Raw genomic sequence first — 18,207 nt, 5'->3', positions numbered from 1 at the left:
ACACATAGCAAAGGAGAGGTATTCAAAATTAAAAGAAAAAATATTTTGAAGTTTGTGATATCTTGTAAAACATGATTTTGAGAGTATCTAGAAGCAATTCAAAGCATACGTATTTACATACACTTTCACATAAATGTCATTTTTTCATATTTTGAGAAAACGTACAGCTTGTAACAGTGAATATGAAATTTAAGTTAATCTCATAATTTCAGACCACTAATAGTTCTAGATAAAAAGGTCTTTTTCCTTTGTCTCCCATAGAATCTTATGTTTTTGCCTTCCCAACAGCATGGAACAGTTGTCCTTGTCCAAGCTCACATACATCCATGGGAAACTCTGGGTAACATGCCATGATGAACCTTCACACATCTATGTGCAGGACCTTCCTTACCACCACTGAAACCAACAACGGCCGATTACAAGTGACAGAGGAATCTCTTCCAGTGCTATAATCTCACCTTCATCCAACTGTATATACAAACCACCGGTTATAAGAAACACCTCTGCTTCTATATATATGTATATACCAAAACCCCCGCATCTCTCATAAAATCAAAATGCAAAGAATAATTTGTGTAAGGGTCATCTAGGAAAACCAGAAATCTGCAGTGGTACTTACCAGGGAGAAAAATGGTGAAGGCTTATTTGCCAACATAAATCAGGCTGAACCATTTGATTCCGACGGTGGTGGTGGTTGTGTGCTATATTCCAGTAACTGGAATATCATCTGTAGCTAAACTAGGTACTATAAAAAAAATAAAAGGGCTATCAATTTTCATGTCAACATATAAATATATCAACTTCTGAGATAAGAAAAAAGTTTCTGCCATGTTGTAATACTTAACCATGCATGTTTGAAAAGGGGATGAGGAGTGAGTGAGAGTGCACATATTGATTACATTCCTTACAGAGATGTATACACTAAATGCTTCATAAATGAAACACTAAATTGAAAGAATACCCAATCTCTGTAAATATGGCAAGTCTCTATAAACCCTTCACTATTCTCAAATGCAAATTCTCTTTCTACTGCGTTCACTCCTCCTACATTTTGCTCTGTAAACGTAACTTTGGGGAAAGTCAGGCCCCTTTCTGGTCTCTTCATCCCCTCCTCGGAAGCACAACCCATGCTGCTGGCTCAGTAACCTCAGAGATACAGAATGGTGTTCAGCTTGGGAATATCACAGCTCTTCAATCTCATTAACGGATTTTTTTATTATCAGAATCTAAAAACGGCAATTTCACACACTCCCCTCACATCAGAAGCTCACGGGTCATGTAAACAGAATTATCAACATTTAGAATGATCATCAACAACAATGAAGGAGATTTACAGCATCTCCAGCTTCCATAAAATGGTTATATGCAGGATTCAATTTCAGCTACTAGCAGCAGTGGGAACCAAACTAAAGGACATTTCAGTGACTCAAAGTCATGATGTCAGCACTGCCACCTGCAACCACATCATTAAGTGACCTCAAGTTCCAGAAAAGATCTCGTTGTGCATCATGCTTCAAACCTCCGCCCTCTTGTTCATTTAGTTATTCACTCTACAATTCAGTATCCCTTTGCTTATGCTGATACAACTGGTTTTGAGGTCCCACTGCAAAAATGAAACACTGAACTCGTTAGGATTTGGGGAGGTAAATGCAATTAAAGTTTCTTTTTCATCTGGGGCAGGAATGAAGAATGGAAGAAGGAACTCCTTAAGCTAGCTATAATGACAAACCTGACACATTATGAAGCCACACATTTATTTACCAATAGAAATGGTCAAATTTTCAGTAATCATCTTGCTAGCTACAGGGGACTTTTTTTTGAAAAAGTCAGCTTTTACACAGAAACTGAATTATTAGAAAACTGGCCTGGAAGGGACATGCTGGACATTTACAAATCTTATTTACTCATTGAAGTATGTCAGATATTCTGTACACAATTCACTTCTGACTAAGGAATAAAATGCACAAGACCTAATGGAAGCAGTGATGATTAAGATTTATATAACCAGTAGATAAATCATGCTTTGATGTCGTGCACTACCGAGAAGCTTATGGGACAGAAGCAGGATTAGTTCAGGACAAGGGAAATTATACATGTAAGAGTTAAAGCTTAAGAAGAGAGATCTGGCTTACATCAAGTTGACATTTCAGATAAGAGATTGCATTATAACAGGTTATAGTTGCAAAAATAATTTTGATTGGCATATCATTTATACTAACTACTGCTTGGAACCCACCCAGAGTATGCAGCGTACTATAAACTGTTAGGAAATATATCTGTGTATTGTTCAATATTTACAATGTGCTTTATTTTGTAAATATAAGACCTGGCAGAAGAATGTAGCATATTAAAAATAGTTCTGCTTAAAAAGAATCCCCTTTTCCCTATAAAAAGAAGTATTTCACTAACAGCAGTTTATAATTTTGTTCAAAAATGTTCACAGTGAAGCTAAATAAACTTTCAATGGGAAAAATTTGATTGCTTTGTTCAGCTGCTCAAACAGATTTCTATCTCTACTTATTTGCATATTTCTGAATATTCTCTTTCAGGCCTACACCATTTTTGTTAGCAAAATCAATTTTCTGTTGGACAAGAAGTGAGATTTGGTCTAATGATTTTAAGCTTTTAAATAAACATGAACCAAATGGTGTAAAGAGCTCTCCTTTAAGAAAAGATCCTTGCCGTTTGGAAAGAAAAGAATTCTTTGCATTCACAGATACCAATTGACAGCAACAGATTTTAACATGAAGTGAGAAAAAAATATAGAAGGGCAAAACAAAAAGAGCTGCAACCTAGTTATGTAGCTACAACACGGGCTGATGCTAAGTTTAATTTTTAAGGAACATTGTGTACATGCATCCATATAAAAAACTGAAGAAACATTAAACTATGATATAAAAGCTTTATTATTGATTTTCCAAAGCTCAAACAATACTCATGTTTATGAAATTGTTTCCTCTGCACCTGAAGAGAAGGATTGTTCTAAAATCCCACAGTTCTGCAGAATCCTTAGCAAACACCAACCAAACACAATTTTTTCGAGGTCTGTTCAGCTCTGCTAATAGTTATTGTTTGCACAACTGTAACTAAGTACATTACCAACTAGTTGTTCAATCTATATAAATTTAAGAAACACACATTGCCAAGGAGTGACTCATATATCAGTCTATTATATGCTACAGAGCTGACTGTATTAAACAAATCACTTTCCCTACAGCTGAAGAATAGAAGCTATATACAGAGCAGAGGTTATTGTCTAATTTAAATCTTGGCTCCCTTCCCAGAGCTGTACAAGATTCCAATTTGTGGAAATGTTACTCTCTGCTACTGCCAGAAAGGCTACAGAAAATGGTATTGGGTGCCTTCCAGAAATATGTCTGCAAAATGCCAATCAACAAGTCACTAAAGATTAACAGTATGACTGTACCAAATTAATTTAAATTATAGAAACATATGGCTAGGATGTTTGCACTGCACTTAACACAACACCTGCTTCACAAACAGCTAAGTTTCCTTTCACAGTATAAAATAATATATGTCAAACACCTTGAACCTGATTGCTATAAATGGGGAAAAAAAAAACAGTTAATAAACAGTAACCAGGGGTTACCACTATTAGCTACAAGCCACTGTTTTGTAATGGTTAGATCCCTTATTTATTTCAAATTTTACATCAACCCAGATTAAGTGGTCTTTTCCCATCATAGAAAAAGTAATCAGCGATGACAGAAATAAAGAAAAAAAGATGACAGAAACAAACATCTTTATATTCCATTTTAGAAATCCAAAATTGTAAGCTGATTTTGCTAAAATACTTCCAGTCTTATAACAGTCCTTCAAACACAGTGTTATTGTGTCTTCTCTCTCTCTCTCTCTCTCAAGCTGACATTCTTAAGCAAAAGCCACCCCTGAAAGGCACTATAGCTCATGAAAAGTTAAAAGATTAACAATCACACACCAAAAGTCAAATATTTTATATTTTGGTGATGTGTTTTTTCCATTATTTTTACAAAACTCCTTAATATATATGATCATGTCATCAAATAAAAAAAAAAAATTAAAAAGTCAGTGACAGTCTTAGAAATATTTACACATTAGTGTATGCCATACTTCAGCTGAAGAGGAAGGGAGCTGTTTTATGTTTCTCTCCACTGCTTTTCTATTATTGCCTAGCTAATGGAAATACATCAAACAAATGTTCTACAAGAACAATAAATATTAAAGTTGACCTATCCATCTGGAAGAAATGAGAACAATGCTGCTCACTTTTACCCCAAATATGACACTGATAAATGAAGCCGTGAGATTCCATCACACTTTCAGCAACCTGGGCTAAGCGCCCACCACGTGATTCTTGTACTAGCAATTTTCTCCATTCATCTTCATTAGGCAGTCACTTGACCTGCCTCCTAACATCCCTGTCAAATTTGAACCTTCAGGGGGCTTGGTGTACTTTCTAGCAATGTACTCTAAAAGCTCTATTCCCTTTTGGAAAAAAGCTCAGATGAACATAAAAGAATATATGAGCCATTCCTTCTGGAGAGAGAACCATCAGATGCTACTCATGATTAAAAAGGAGATCACAGCACCGTATGTGTGACAGTAGGAACAGTGGCGATCTTACAGTCCAGAACCAACACCACAGCCTTGCAGAAAGAACAAGCGGGCACAGCAATCACCCTTTCGGCCATCAAAAGACAATTACACATTCAAATGAGAATGTACGTAACCTCTTGCCACAAACAAAACGCCCTCCATTTCCTCCCTCAATCACTGCTTGAAGCAAGCTGGAACAAGCAGCCATAGCATTCTTAACCTAACATAACAAGAGCGCTTCATCACATTAGCAGTTTTACATTACATCCTCATTATTTTATTTTTCAACAGTATAATAATAACAGCACTGATTTGATTATTCTGTAATAGTGAAAATGAATACCAATTCAATATGAATTTGCCAGTATGATGAAAAGCTCCTAACAGGATTCCTAGAGACCTCCTAGAAAGACTGTTTATAACTTTATGATCACTTAGGGAAATCAGAAAAGCTAAAGGCACCAAAAGGCATTAAGCTTTTGACATTAAAACTATCTCAGACATTCATGCAATTGCAATACCTTCGTTAGGGTAGATCTACAATGTTTATCTGACAAACATCTGATGTATTGACTCTGTTTTTCTATTACACACAAGCCACTTATCTTTCTTTTTTCAAAGAAGTCTCTAGAATTATAAATATTGTAGACTGTCATGGTAACGTAGCAATTAAAATACACCCACATAGCTTTCTTTTAGGCAGTAAGTTCTTCAACCCTTTTTCATGTTGATCAGGTCTTACATGAGTAGTTCCATACAGCTGCTAAGCACACCAGGGACTTACTCATCCAGGAAAACATTGCTGAAAGCAAGTAAAGACTGCAGAATCAAATGGAAAATATGTACATATGATACAGAGGTAAGATGGATTTCACTGTGATGACCAGAAAATGACCAGAGACTTCTTTTACACAAACCAAATAGAGTCCTTTCATGAACAGATACTTCAGTCATGCTAAGTTGAATTTATAGCACTACAATTTTTACTTTTCTTTTTAAAAGCATTCAACAGTATCTGACTTCAAGGGAAAACATAGAACATCTTATTTTCTGTCATTATTTTACAGGGTTCTACAAGTATCAGAAACTATGCTGAAATACTGAAAACATTTCCAAAAGTGTGGACATTAACAGATGTGCAATTTAAAATCAAGACCTGGCATAGGTGTACTTATGGTAGGTACATTAATTTCTTGACTACAGAACACATTACAGGGAGTAACTAAGGAATCACTGACAAGGTGGTGCGCTTCCCTGCACAACATAAGGAATCACAGAATCACAGAATCGTATAGGCTGGAAAAGGCCTTTAAGATCATCGAGTCCAACCGTAAACCTAACACTACAAAGTCCACCACTATACCATGTCCCTAAGCACCTCATCCAAACGTCTTTTAAATACCTCCAGGGATGGCAACTCAACCACTTCACTGGGCAGCCTGTTCCAATGCTTGATAACCCTTTCAGTGAAGTAAAATTTCCTAATATCCAGTCTAAACCTCCCCTGGTGCAACTTGACGCCATTTCCTCTTGTCCTATCACTTGTTACCTGGGAGAAGAGACCGACCCCCACCTCGCTACAACCTCCTTTCAGGTAGTTGTAGAGAGCGATAAGGTCTCCCCTCAGCCTCCTTTTCTCCACGCTAAACAACCCCAGTTCCCTCAGCCGCTCCTCATAAGACTTGTGCTCTAGACCCTTCACCAGCTTCGTTGCCCTTCTCTGGACATGCTCCAGCACCTCAATGTCTCTCTCGTAGTGAGGGGCCCAAAACTGAACACAGTATTCGAGGTGTGGCCTCACCAGTGCCGAGTACAGGGGGATGATCACTTCCCTAGTCCTGCTGGCCACACTAGTTCTGATACAAGCCAGGATGCCATTGGCTTTCTTGGCCACCTGCACACACTGCTGGCTCATATTCAGGCGGCTGTCAACCAACACCCCCAGGTCCTTCTCTGCCTGGCAGCTTTCCAGCCACTCTTCCCCAAGCCTGTAGCGTTGCATGGGGTTGCTGTGGCCCAAGTGCAGGACCTTGCACTTGGCCTTGTTGAACCTCACACAATTGGCCCCGGCCCATCGATCCAGCCTGTCCAGGTCCCTCTGTTAGAGCCTTCCTCCCCTCAAGCAGATCAACACTCCCGCACAACTTGGTGTCGTCTGCAAACTTATTGAGGGTGCACTTGATCCCTTCATCTAGATCATTGATAAAGATATTAAACAGAACTGGCCCCAACACAGAGCGCTGGGGAACACCACTTGTGACCGGCCGCCAACTGGAGTAAACTCCATTCACCACCACTCTTTGGGCCCAGCCATCCAGCCTGTTCTTTACCCAGCAAAGAGTACACCCGCCCAAGCCATGAGCAGCCAGTTTCTCCAGCAGAATGCTGTGGGATACTGTGTCAAAGGCTTTAATGAAGTCTAGATAGACAACATCCACAGCCTTTCCCTCATCTACTAGGCAGGTCACCTTGTAGAAGGAGATCAGGTTGGTCAAGCAGGACCTGCCTTTCCTGAACCCATGCTGGCTGGGCTTGGTCCCTTGGTTATCCTCTACATGCCGTGTGAATGCTTGTCTATGAACTGGAATGCTGATCTGAGCTTCTTTTTAATCATATGTTCTGACGTCAGCATTAGAGCAATCACACAACAATTCCTGGGAACATTTTCATCACGGTTTTACAAGACAACAGACAATTCACAAGAAAGCCATCAGTGACATTAGGTTTCACCTGAGCCAATCCAGCATTACACCGTATTAGTATTATCTGCATTAGTATCTGTGACTGCAAATGCCTTTACCAATACACACTGAGCCTCTCTTTGGAAGGAAAAAAATGGGTTCTCTCTTACTTGCTTGTCTGAGATTCTGAAGATTTAATGCCCTCTGTATTGATTCCAAGTTCAAAGTTTGTCACATTTCCTTCACTGATGACATAGGCCTTGGCCATTTTCTTTGTGTGAACAGATCCGTCTCAAGAATGAACGAATGTCTCTGTGATGACAGAGAGATTAAAAAACTTTGCAAGTGGTTTTCATGTGTGGTTCAGTCTACGTCTGCTGCAGACAGTTGATTCTCAACATAAAGCAACTTGGAAAGACTAGCTTGTTGATCTGGTGGTTCTAAAAATCAGCCACATGTCCGTTATCTACCAATTCTCTTTGTCTGAGGTGACTTCCTCCAAAAGATTAATATCAGTTAATAATGAAACAAACTGCTCTAAATGGAGTCTCTGGTTACAAGATGACAATGACTTTTCAATATTTTACTGAATCCAGTTCCTGAATGAAGCCTGATTCCAACAAGATTAAAACAATTGTTTTGCCAAGGTTGGGAGCTAGAAAAATCAAAACACTAAACAAGGAAAAAGAGAGGCCTGAGGCAGTTTTCAAGGAACTTGTTGAAAAAATCAAAAGTGATAGAGAGATCTCAGCACAGCCCCAAAGATGATCCTATGTATAGCAAGAGATACAATGTTACATGAAAATCTAAGAAGGCATATCAGAGAAACTACCCTTAGGTCTCAAAAGACCTGCTTAAGGAAAAAAAACAATCATTTAATCTGCTTCCAAGAAGCAGCACATATATATATATATAGGGAGAATCCCTCTATGCTAGAGCTAAGAGGGGAAAAAAAACCAAGCAAACAACAGATATTCCAAAAGTGGAGATGAACAAGAAGCGAAGCAGATTTTCACCTCAGCTACCTGATGTTTGCTGTGGAACATTTCATCAAAAGTGGTGACATTATCGTAACACGTCATCATCTTTACCATCACCATCATCTGTCATGCCAGAATTATTCTATGGCTCTTGATGATGAAGTGGCTCTTCAATCCTTCAAGACTGAGTGACACTGAAGCAACCTGTAAAAGTATTTGCTAAACACCTTCAGAAAAAAGAAACAAAAGTATTCTATATTGCTTGAGTTAGGCTATGCATACATTAGTGCAATATTCCAGTTGGAATTAGCCTTTCTCTGAGTTGAAACTTCAGTAAGTTGTTGTACCTTGACAGCAGGCAACCCATCTTAAATTTCATTAACTTTTCTTCTACATTACTTTCTTAACTTTATTCAGAATGACATTTCAAATGCAGTTCAGCCATGAAGTCTATCATTTATAGTGCAGCATTGTTTGTGTTGAGTCTTTGCAGCAGGGTTATCGCTACAGGGTAATGGATTTGTGTTCTGAGAAGCCATGATTAGAATAGGTTTACCAATAGTGACCTGTGTTCTGCATTATACAGTGAAAAACATCTAGCAGCATGATTGTTATCAACCGTCAAAAGACACACTGAGAGCTGTGTGTACAGACAGCACTAAACTCAGATGTTTTTATTACTCTATATAGGTATTGTGCAGTGGTTAAGTTTCACATGTACAAATTGCTGAAGTGCAGATTTGCACAATATCTATCAATGCTAATGGCTTAGTTTAGGAAATGATGTGCAGGATTTCAAGCACAGCATGAATATGTATTTAAAATATTCGTGGCACTTTAATGGACATTTTCATTAGCAGAGGTTATAACAATGGCAAAAATCTGAAATTTTATACAAAGTGCGAAGTTATTACAATAATTTCACAAAATTCAAAGGGATACATTCTTACTGTTGGAGAAGACATTAAAAATTAAGACCTTTGAACTCCCCTCCCCATACAGCTATTCCAGTAGAAAAATCAAGGACAAATAAAGGAATAAGTTTTCATAAAGGCTTTGTAAGTATTCTGGTCCTTCTGTAAAACTTTTTAAGCACTGTTCAGTACAAAGTAGTAGAAAACTTAAGCTGTCATGGCTTTTCTCTTCCTCATTTTCATTACGATATATGAGCTGACATCAAGGAGAAAAAACACAGAAAACTCGTTTATATATTAAGTGGACTATAGAGCTGCTTGCTATACTAGCAGGGCATCAGAAATAGTGATTAGGAGAGTATTTAATAGTAACTATAACATTAAAAAGAGTAAGTAGTACATTCAAGGTAGAAGGCCAACTAATCACCTAATGAACAATAATGCTTGCTGTCAGAACAGACTGCACATACAATGCAGGCTTGGACTTTCAAACCATTATGTATGCACAGCTACAGCCTTCCCTTGTTCAAAACTGGACTTTTACACATTGATTCTTTCAACAAATACAGTGATACTGCATTGTGATACTAAACCCATTCAGTTATGAAATGTGCATCAATAAAAAAAGCTTGCAAGGAAAGCCTTCAATGCACAGGTTCAAAATTTAGCACTTCATAGCATCGTGCCTAGAAAGTCATTGACTTTCATGAGAGCTTTACCTAGCATGTTTCCAGTTCCTGCAAAGAAAATAATTCTTTCGAAGTTCAGTATGCTTGGAACAACCTGGGCTATGGGGAAGAGTGATTTCAGATGGTCTGCATCAGTCTCATTCACAGGTATGGCTGAGAGAAGCCCAGATTTTGACAACTGTTTGTCCACTATTGCAACTACTTGCAGGCGGCATTGCTGCACTCCCCAAGAGCAGCAATGACTATGTATTCCATGTACTCAGATTCTGTGGTCTACGCAGCTGAGTTCCAACCATAATACTTTAAAATTCAAGTTCCTTTTTTTTTCTCCCCAATAATCAACCCTGAATCGTCAAACCAGTTAGTTATACCGTTTATTACACTCAAACAAAATTTAAAAAAACCCCACACTGCTTTTGTTTAGAGGCAGTAATATATTTGCATCTGACACATGTTGTCCTCAGGATATAATTCATTGAGCATCTCTTCCTCATTTAGTGTAGTAGCTTAATCTGCCTTAGTTCTTGTTACAGCTTGTTTAAACTGTTCTCAGATAGATTTTTTTTCTACCTGACACCTCTTACGCTGGCTATAATACTTCTGACATAACATGCTGTGCCAGGAGTTGCTGATGATCATTTCCAGGACAGTGCCACTGACATACTGTTTTCAGTAATACTCGTAACAGCACTTCTCTTTATAGGGAGCTGATCAAAAGGTGCTAGAAAAGGCCCTTTGTCCCTGGAATATTCTGTTAACATGGAATTTGACTGGTGTCTCCACACAGCACACTCACCAGCTTTGAGATAAAACATCTGTTTATGACTTGCCAAGACAATAACTCCTTGAAGTGCCGTCTTCCAGATTTTCTGATGTGAACCTCCGTTACAATGAAATAATGATCTCTGGGATAATAATAATGACTGCAAAATAATAACCTCTGTGAAATACTGAAAGACTGACCTTTTAGATAACTGTCCTAACTTCTGCTGTTACCACAGTTAGATAAACTGCCCTAAAGGCTGTATTTTCAAAGCCTGAAAGTTGTCACACCACTGGGCAATGTACTAACTGTAACTTGCTCAACATGATAGGACAATTCAGCCCATTCTGCTCAAATAAGCACTTTCAGGATTCTGTTCCAAAGAACATTAAACTCATTTCTGTAGTGAAGACGGTAAGTACTGTCTACAGAAGAGCATCTTCTTACATGGAACCATACTATGTTAAAAAAAAAAAAAAATGAATAACAGAGAATTCTGGCATTTGCTGAACTGAAGCACCAACCGTACCAAGCTTTTGTTACCCAGACATCTAGAGGCTGAAAAGGCTTGAGATGCTATTGACTATGAAACGTGGATTCTTTATTGTCAAAAATCCAGATCCTACAAATAAGCCGCCTTGAAAAAAGCAGTATTTTGAATGCCAAGAAAAGAATTTAATGCAATGTGATGCAGAACACACACTTCAGTATTTTTCAGGAAAACATTCAGAAACATTACCTTTTTTATAGGGCTTAGTGCATTTTGAAGTCTATATAAGAAAAACAGATAAGCAGATTTGATTTTTCAAAGGGTAATGCCTTTGTCTTTTACTGCTTAAGCAAATAGCTGGTAGTTCAGATATCTTTTTATTTTGGAGGAAATTAATTTGCACCTTATTGGATGGTAAGGTCTGTTCTTGAAAGCAGAAGAGAAAAAGAAAATTAAGAGCACCTAAACAATGTCCAGTCCAAGTAAAAGCAATTTACCAAAAATACAAATACCCTATGAAAAACTCTACGTAACTTTGCTAACTTAAATCTGTATGTCTATGTATGCTCATTTTGAGCTTTTTTTAAACAATGCTATGTGTCATTTAAGTTAGAATCAAATCTGAAAGTGTCTCTATCCCTGAGCAATAACCAACAGGAACATATTCCTGTGAATTTTTTATTTTTCTGGCACAAGAAGTTATTCTCACATCTGTTAGGGCTGATTTGGAATCACTAGTCTTGGAAGACAGATTCTTTTATTTATTTCTTGAACATGATTCCCTGAAGAATTAGAGAGGCCTCAGACACACAAATAGGGTAACCTAGGAAAACCCAACCTGTGCCAAGGGGCAGGGGGAAATAGTTTTAATGCTACAGTGCAATCTCCTGAGCCCAGGGAACTGTAACCAGCCTGGGGACTTTTACTGATTACAGCCCAATGCGGCTTTTTAATTTCTTCCCTGGAACCCACGGATACACATGTAACAGTCTCAAGGGAGTTACCCATAGGGAGGTTTCTGCATCTTACTAGGAAACACTCACTAGGAAAGGAAGGATAGAATTACAGCTGAGAAAAGATATGTACAATTCCTAATTCTGCCACCTGAGTCTGCATGACCTTGATCAAGTTACTTAACTTCTCTGTAACTCTTGGCCCTGAGTGTCTAATGAAAATAATAAAACTTCTAACATCACAGGGTATAGATTTTAGCTAACACTGAAATGTAAGTAGGAAAACTTAAAGGACCATTGTTCCAAAGGCAAAAAGAATAAGCCAAAAGCTCTAAAATCGATAAGGATAAAGGATAAGTCAGGCTCCAAACTGTAATCACCAGCTTGTATGTTAATATCCAGCTGGGTATCAAATTAAGGAGACAAAAGAAGTGGTAATATTCATACAGCCTCTATTTACAGAAAATTGCTGATTAGAAACTAATTCTTTCTATTTGCTTCTACTTCTGTTATGTAACATTTGTTAGACAACCAAAAACAACAACAGAAAGCCACATGCTTACAGGTTGAGTTAAGATGTAGTAGTCTTTCTTTGGAGGTACCCTGGCATTCGTTTGCTCCTTAAGTGTAACAGTGCCACATTTAAAACACAAAGTCTCCTTCTGTTGGCTTAGGGCTAGATCTGCAAAACACTGTCTCATTCTTGCCTGCACATAACTTGTAGGCATCCGAGTTCCAGAACAGAGCCTACAGCCCCGAATGAAAGCAGGATTCACAATCGCAAAGTTTCTCTTTGATCTAGGTCTTATCAAGCTGTGGTCTTCTCTCTACCAGGCTTTCTGCAAAATGGTGGCATTGTTGGCTACCTGTAGAAACACAGGAACTTTTTCTAGGTATAAATACTTTTGAGAAAAATTGCAGGCTCCTATGGGCTTTAGGGAAAAGAACACTGAAGCAGAGAGCTCATAGTATTGGATTTAGACACTTTCTGTTTAGACCTCAGCACTACGCACTAGGGTATAAACTTCTAAACGATTTAGGTTTCTAAATGACAGCAATATTATTTGGTGAATTAGTTCTTGGCACTACAGAATCACAGAATGAAACAACCACTCACAAGAAGCGTCTGATGGATTTTATTCTGGTAACTCATCTGGCTGACTCAAATAATTTAAGACTTCTTTTTTTTCCCCCTTAGTACGAGGATGACTGTACAATGCAGTATATTAGTGATATGAAGCTATTTCAGCTGTACATGTAGTATTCATGTGTAACTCAATACCTCCCCCTACACACGCATATAACTGCACAGAGCAGCAACTGCTGCTGCTGCCTACGGTAGCACTGGAGAAAGCCAAGACTGAAGATTTATGTTCTTTAAATATTTGCTTAATTCTCTTGCAGAGACTTTTTTCCATTATTCACCTTGATGATTTAAAATATAAGTGATACTGCCTCTGCACTTTGAGTTTGTGAATTTTATAAATGGTTTATAGAGCTTAAGAATGGCTGCTCCCTCCGAGACAGCAAATAATGATTGTTAACGCTGGTGTGAGATCACAGTCAATGGCCAGAGCCATTCCTTCATGCAGGTAAGAATTCAGAACCCACTTCACTACCATTTAATCTAGTTTTACTCTGTTGTGAAGTTGTTGGTTTCATTTTAATCTAGGAAGTACATAAAGGTATATTTCCACTGCATAGCCCTGCATGGACAACACATAAAAAGTCATGAACGTTCAATGTGAGATAATCTCTGTATCTTAAACTATGACACTTGCATTATATGTGTTATTTATTCGTATTACTCATGGCACAAGTGGCAGACCGATCTCACTGAGCCTGAAGCCAGCGCTGACATGCAGCCTTCCTGTGCTTTCCAGAGCTAGAAGCTTTTGCTTCACTCCTGTGAGCTAGATAAGGTGACACTGAAACTTCCGAAAGGTTGCCGAGGCCAGAGGAAGGAATGGTAGAAACTGCCGTGCTGGAAAATTGCACTGCAACAGAATAAATCATAGGAGAGCCACAGGAGTTGCATTTTTCTCCTCTCCATTTTTGCTAAGAGAATGAGACGGAGGTTGGCCCAGGAGACAGACTCCAGATCGCCACATAAACTGTAGGCACTAATACTTAAGACTTTTATCAATTACCTTGCTTACACTGTGCACCATTATCTAAAAATGAAGCATCTAACAGGTAAAAACAACTTCCTTATTTTAAAGATGTCAGAGTTTTGCATTTTGTTTCTCTTCTAAACTGTGACTTTAAATACATTTGTTTTGACACAATCTTTGCAACTGCATTTGGAACTAATACTCAATGCAGAACCATTTATACTGTTCTAAATCATTGGCTTACAATGCCTGTTCTCTTATCGAACTACCTTTGCTGCAAAAGGAACATTGCACAAAGAAGTCTTCCCCAGAAAAAGAAAATCAGAAAGCACAAAAGATGCTACCTTTGCAAAAATACAGCATTCAGATACTAGATTATCATCAGGTTTCTATTCCAACTATTTCAATGCACACTGTTAACCTCAGACAACTGTGCATGAACCTTTTAATTAGCATGTTATCTTCGGTACAATTAATATCTTGTACCTCATATGTTATCGTCAAATTAAAACTTTTACTATCTGAGCATTATTAATTAATCAATGCAATTCTAAGAGGAAATAGACATCATTCAAGAGAAAGTCAGTGTTTTTAGAATGTCACGGCCACTGACATTTTAGAACAATTGAAGGGCCTGTTAGGGCCTGTGATAAAGCATATAGACAGTAGAACCAATTCAAAGTAAGAAGCGATGTGATTGTTTGACCCTGAAGATACCAATATAGATGATGATCTTTTATAAGCCACTGTGCCAACTTGATTTACTGTGATGAATGAATAAATTCATAGCCTAATAGCTTGTCGCAATACGTTTGATTTGAGACATTAAAAGAGGAAATCATTTCAAAAGATGGTTATCCTTATGAAATACTTAAAAACCCCGGAAGATTTACAATTTTTCTATCACATATCAGATTTAATAAAAGTAAACACAAACCAGCATAATGCGGCTAGTCTCCATCAACAAATAAAGCTACCTTTTTTAACAATAAATTTCCTGTGCTTAAACTAGAAACTGTCTTATGTCTGTTTATAAGCAAAGCACTCCTTAATCTGTATTGCACCAAAGGAAATTAGTGTATTCCCAATAAAACACAACAGGAATCAGTTGCAAAACATTGTGTTTTCTTTAATTGGCTTAGAAAATGAAAAGCATGACCTAGAAATATTTAACAGATGAGATGAAGATTTTCTTAGAACTGCAGCACATCAGATTCCCAGTTTTATTCCACAACTACTTGATTCCATACAGCCTTAAACATGAAAATTTAGGACAATTGGGCAGCTGCCTACCATACAGTATTGCTATCTGCATAATGATGTAAGCAGACTGCTATTCTAATGATTTGACTTTGCAATTCCTCTTTTTAGCATAATGATTCAGTTTTTATTAACCCCATATAAATTACAATCCACGTGTATATTGTTAAAGCGTACATACTTTAAAAAAAAAAAAAGAATCCTGACCCCCACAGAAATAGACATTCTGAGTCAAAACACCTGTGGATTTAAGACAAAGAATTTGCTCCTACTTCTTACTTCTTTATTCTACTATAACCACAAATGGAAACAAAAATGTCACTAGTGTCACAAGATGACTCATTAATATAAACTATAATTATACAGGATGGTAGTCAAACATGCCAGACATTATATATACATATATACTTCATATATAACAACATATATTACACACAGTCATAATATGCATGAATGTATAGGAACATCTGCAGCAGTGCCTAGGCAGGTCTCCCAGAGTCCTCCACAGATAGCAATGAATTAAGCTTCAGAGCACTACCAGGAGGTCCCTATATATTATAATCTCTATTTTCACAGAAAAAGTCAGTGAGGGACAGGCACAATAAACAGCTTGCCCAAGGTCATACAGCAATGTAATAACTGAAACGGGATTGGAACCCAAATGCCCTGACTTTTATTTTAACAAATACACAGTGTTTCTTCTCTTATAATAAAGGACAGAAACAGAACATATGTTATTTTAAGAGAATACACTTGCGAGCTTGAAGTAATCATGTTTCATTAGTTTATTTAGAAAAATCTTGAACTATGTTTGGAACCACAGGATGATAGAAGAATAATAGGACAAAAGACTAATAAAAGAACCACCACCAATTTGATAAGGAGTGAACTACATTTGTATCACATCCATATCAACATGAATCAGTGAATTTTTTAAAAAGGATACAACTGTTTAAGCATAAAGACTTTTACCAAAATTAATATCTTTAACTTTTCTTACCAAGCAACTAGACAGCTTTCAGTAGATATTGATAATAAAAAGCAGAGGTATTCTGATGGTACTAGTTTTAAATCAAATATAATCTCCATCTAAATGCATTTTCTTTAAAAAGTCACTTTCTTAATACAATAAGCCCTAAGAAATACATTTCCTGCTGAAATTACTCCATTCCTCTCATGCCACAGGGAGAAATGCAAGTAGAATAGTCCAAATGAAGTCCTACTTGCTTAAACCATGTCTAGCAAAGCCCAGAATCCAAAGGTCACGTTAGTGCCGAATCACACTCATGCACATACATAGTCTATTTGGATACTGCTAACTTTCAAACATCCCTAACCCATAAAAATAATGATAATGGCTTATTACAAATCACTACAACACAAAAATTACAGATTTTTAACTACTGCTTCAAAACCAAATCTATTTTAGATTGAAATAATCAGTAGAGAAGACTGATGGAAAAGAAGGTAGCAAACTCCATATGTAACTGAAGGAACCAGCATGGTCTCTGAAGAGACCTCTTTTTTGACCTTTCAAAGAAAATTTGTTTGGAAGATCCAAACCATGAAAGACCCACAACTACCCAACTGTCTCTGCTATGTTCCCTGAGAGCACAGGACAACCTCCACAAGATTCACAAACTTGAATGCATTCCTCCAAATCCTCCTGTCTTAACAGGTAACCATGAATCTTTTTGCCGGGAGCAGTGAAGACTGGGATAGGATATATGTTGTTTCTCCCCACCTACCCATTGATGGTTTGTTTGTCTTTTTTTTCCATGTTTAGTGACAAAATTACCATTTTTACATGTCTCAAGCTTTGAAATTCCAAAGAATTGTATCACAAAATACAGAAGCTTCATCCGAACCACAACTATGCCAAAAGTTACTGTTTTTACTGACCCACCTATCAATTTTTCAATTGTTACGCTAGTGAAATTACCACATACAATAATTTAAAAGGTTAAAGTATCTAATCTTAAACAGACCATTGCTGAACTTTGGATGAATGACAGACATTATATAACATATTTTTAACTTTAAAAAAATTATTTGGTTAATCTGCAACCATTATTTTGGATTTTCCTTTCCAAGGACACAACGATTCTGATTAAGAAAATAAATTTACAAAACTTTGTAACAAACATAGTTTTCAATTACATTTAATAAATCTTTGCTATAACTGTGAATAGCTGCTTATGCAGATGAAGAGCACTAAACAATTAATTTAATGCTTCTGAGCAAATGTCATTAACATTTTTTGAAGACTGAATGAGTATTAGCTTTGTTGGTAAATGACATTTTGAATATTTAGGGTTTTATTAGGATGGTTCATTTCTTTATACAGCAACAAATCTTCAGACAGTACCTCTGTCTGGTTGTAGAAAACTACAATTGATATCTTTTCCATATATACTTAACCTCCTACAGATTTATTTGACTCTCAATAATTACTATTCTCTGGTAAGAGGCATATGTTATTACAGCACACTGCACTCCCACAAGCTGTCCACTCAGTGTATTTTAATAAATCTCTGCCAAAGCTGTATAAATTTGATCCTGTTTAAATTTAATAAGGATCAGAATATATCAAAGCATAGATTCCCTTGGGAGAAATAGATATTTTGCATAGTTATTGAGTGCCCTATTCATAAATACAATGTGTAAGACCTAGACCATCAACCTTGAATTAAAAAGAAAAAGAGATTAATGTGTGCAAAGCCAGCTACTTCTTAAATAACTAGTGAAATTAGTGTTTAATAAAACA

At 37.1% G+C, this 18,207-nt stretch overlaps 1 protein-coding gene across 6 annotated transcripts in view; it reads right to left on the bottom strand.

The window, feature by feature from the left end:
• The window catches only part of TOX3 (TOX high mobility group box family member 3), a 78,815-nt gene that overhangs the window by 39,506 nt on the left and 21,102 nt on the right, over positions 1-18,207 (bottom strand). For 3 of the 6 annotated variants that reach the window (XM_072873108.1, XM_072873111.1, XM_072873109.1), the window contains one exon: positions 620-745. The exons of the other annotated variants lie outside the window; for them this stretch is intronic. In XM_072873108.1, coding sequence (XP_072729209.1) covers positions 620-655 — 36 coding nt within the window. In that variant the 5' untranslated portion in view covers positions 656-745. The remainder of the gene's footprint in view (positions 1-619; positions 746-18,207) is intronic. 6 annotated transcript variants of the gene reach the window in all.

This window comes from Ciconia boyciana, chromosome 9, assembly GCF_034638445.1.
Source record: "Ciconia boyciana chromosome 9, ASM3463844v1, whole genome shotgun sequence".
NCBI classification, from domain to species: domain Eukaryota; kingdom Metazoa; phylum Chordata; class Aves; order Ciconiiformes; family Ciconiidae; genus Ciconia; species Ciconia boyciana.
Note: the sequence above shows the minus strand (reverse complement) of the source record. Positions and strands in the feature narration are given on the sequence as shown.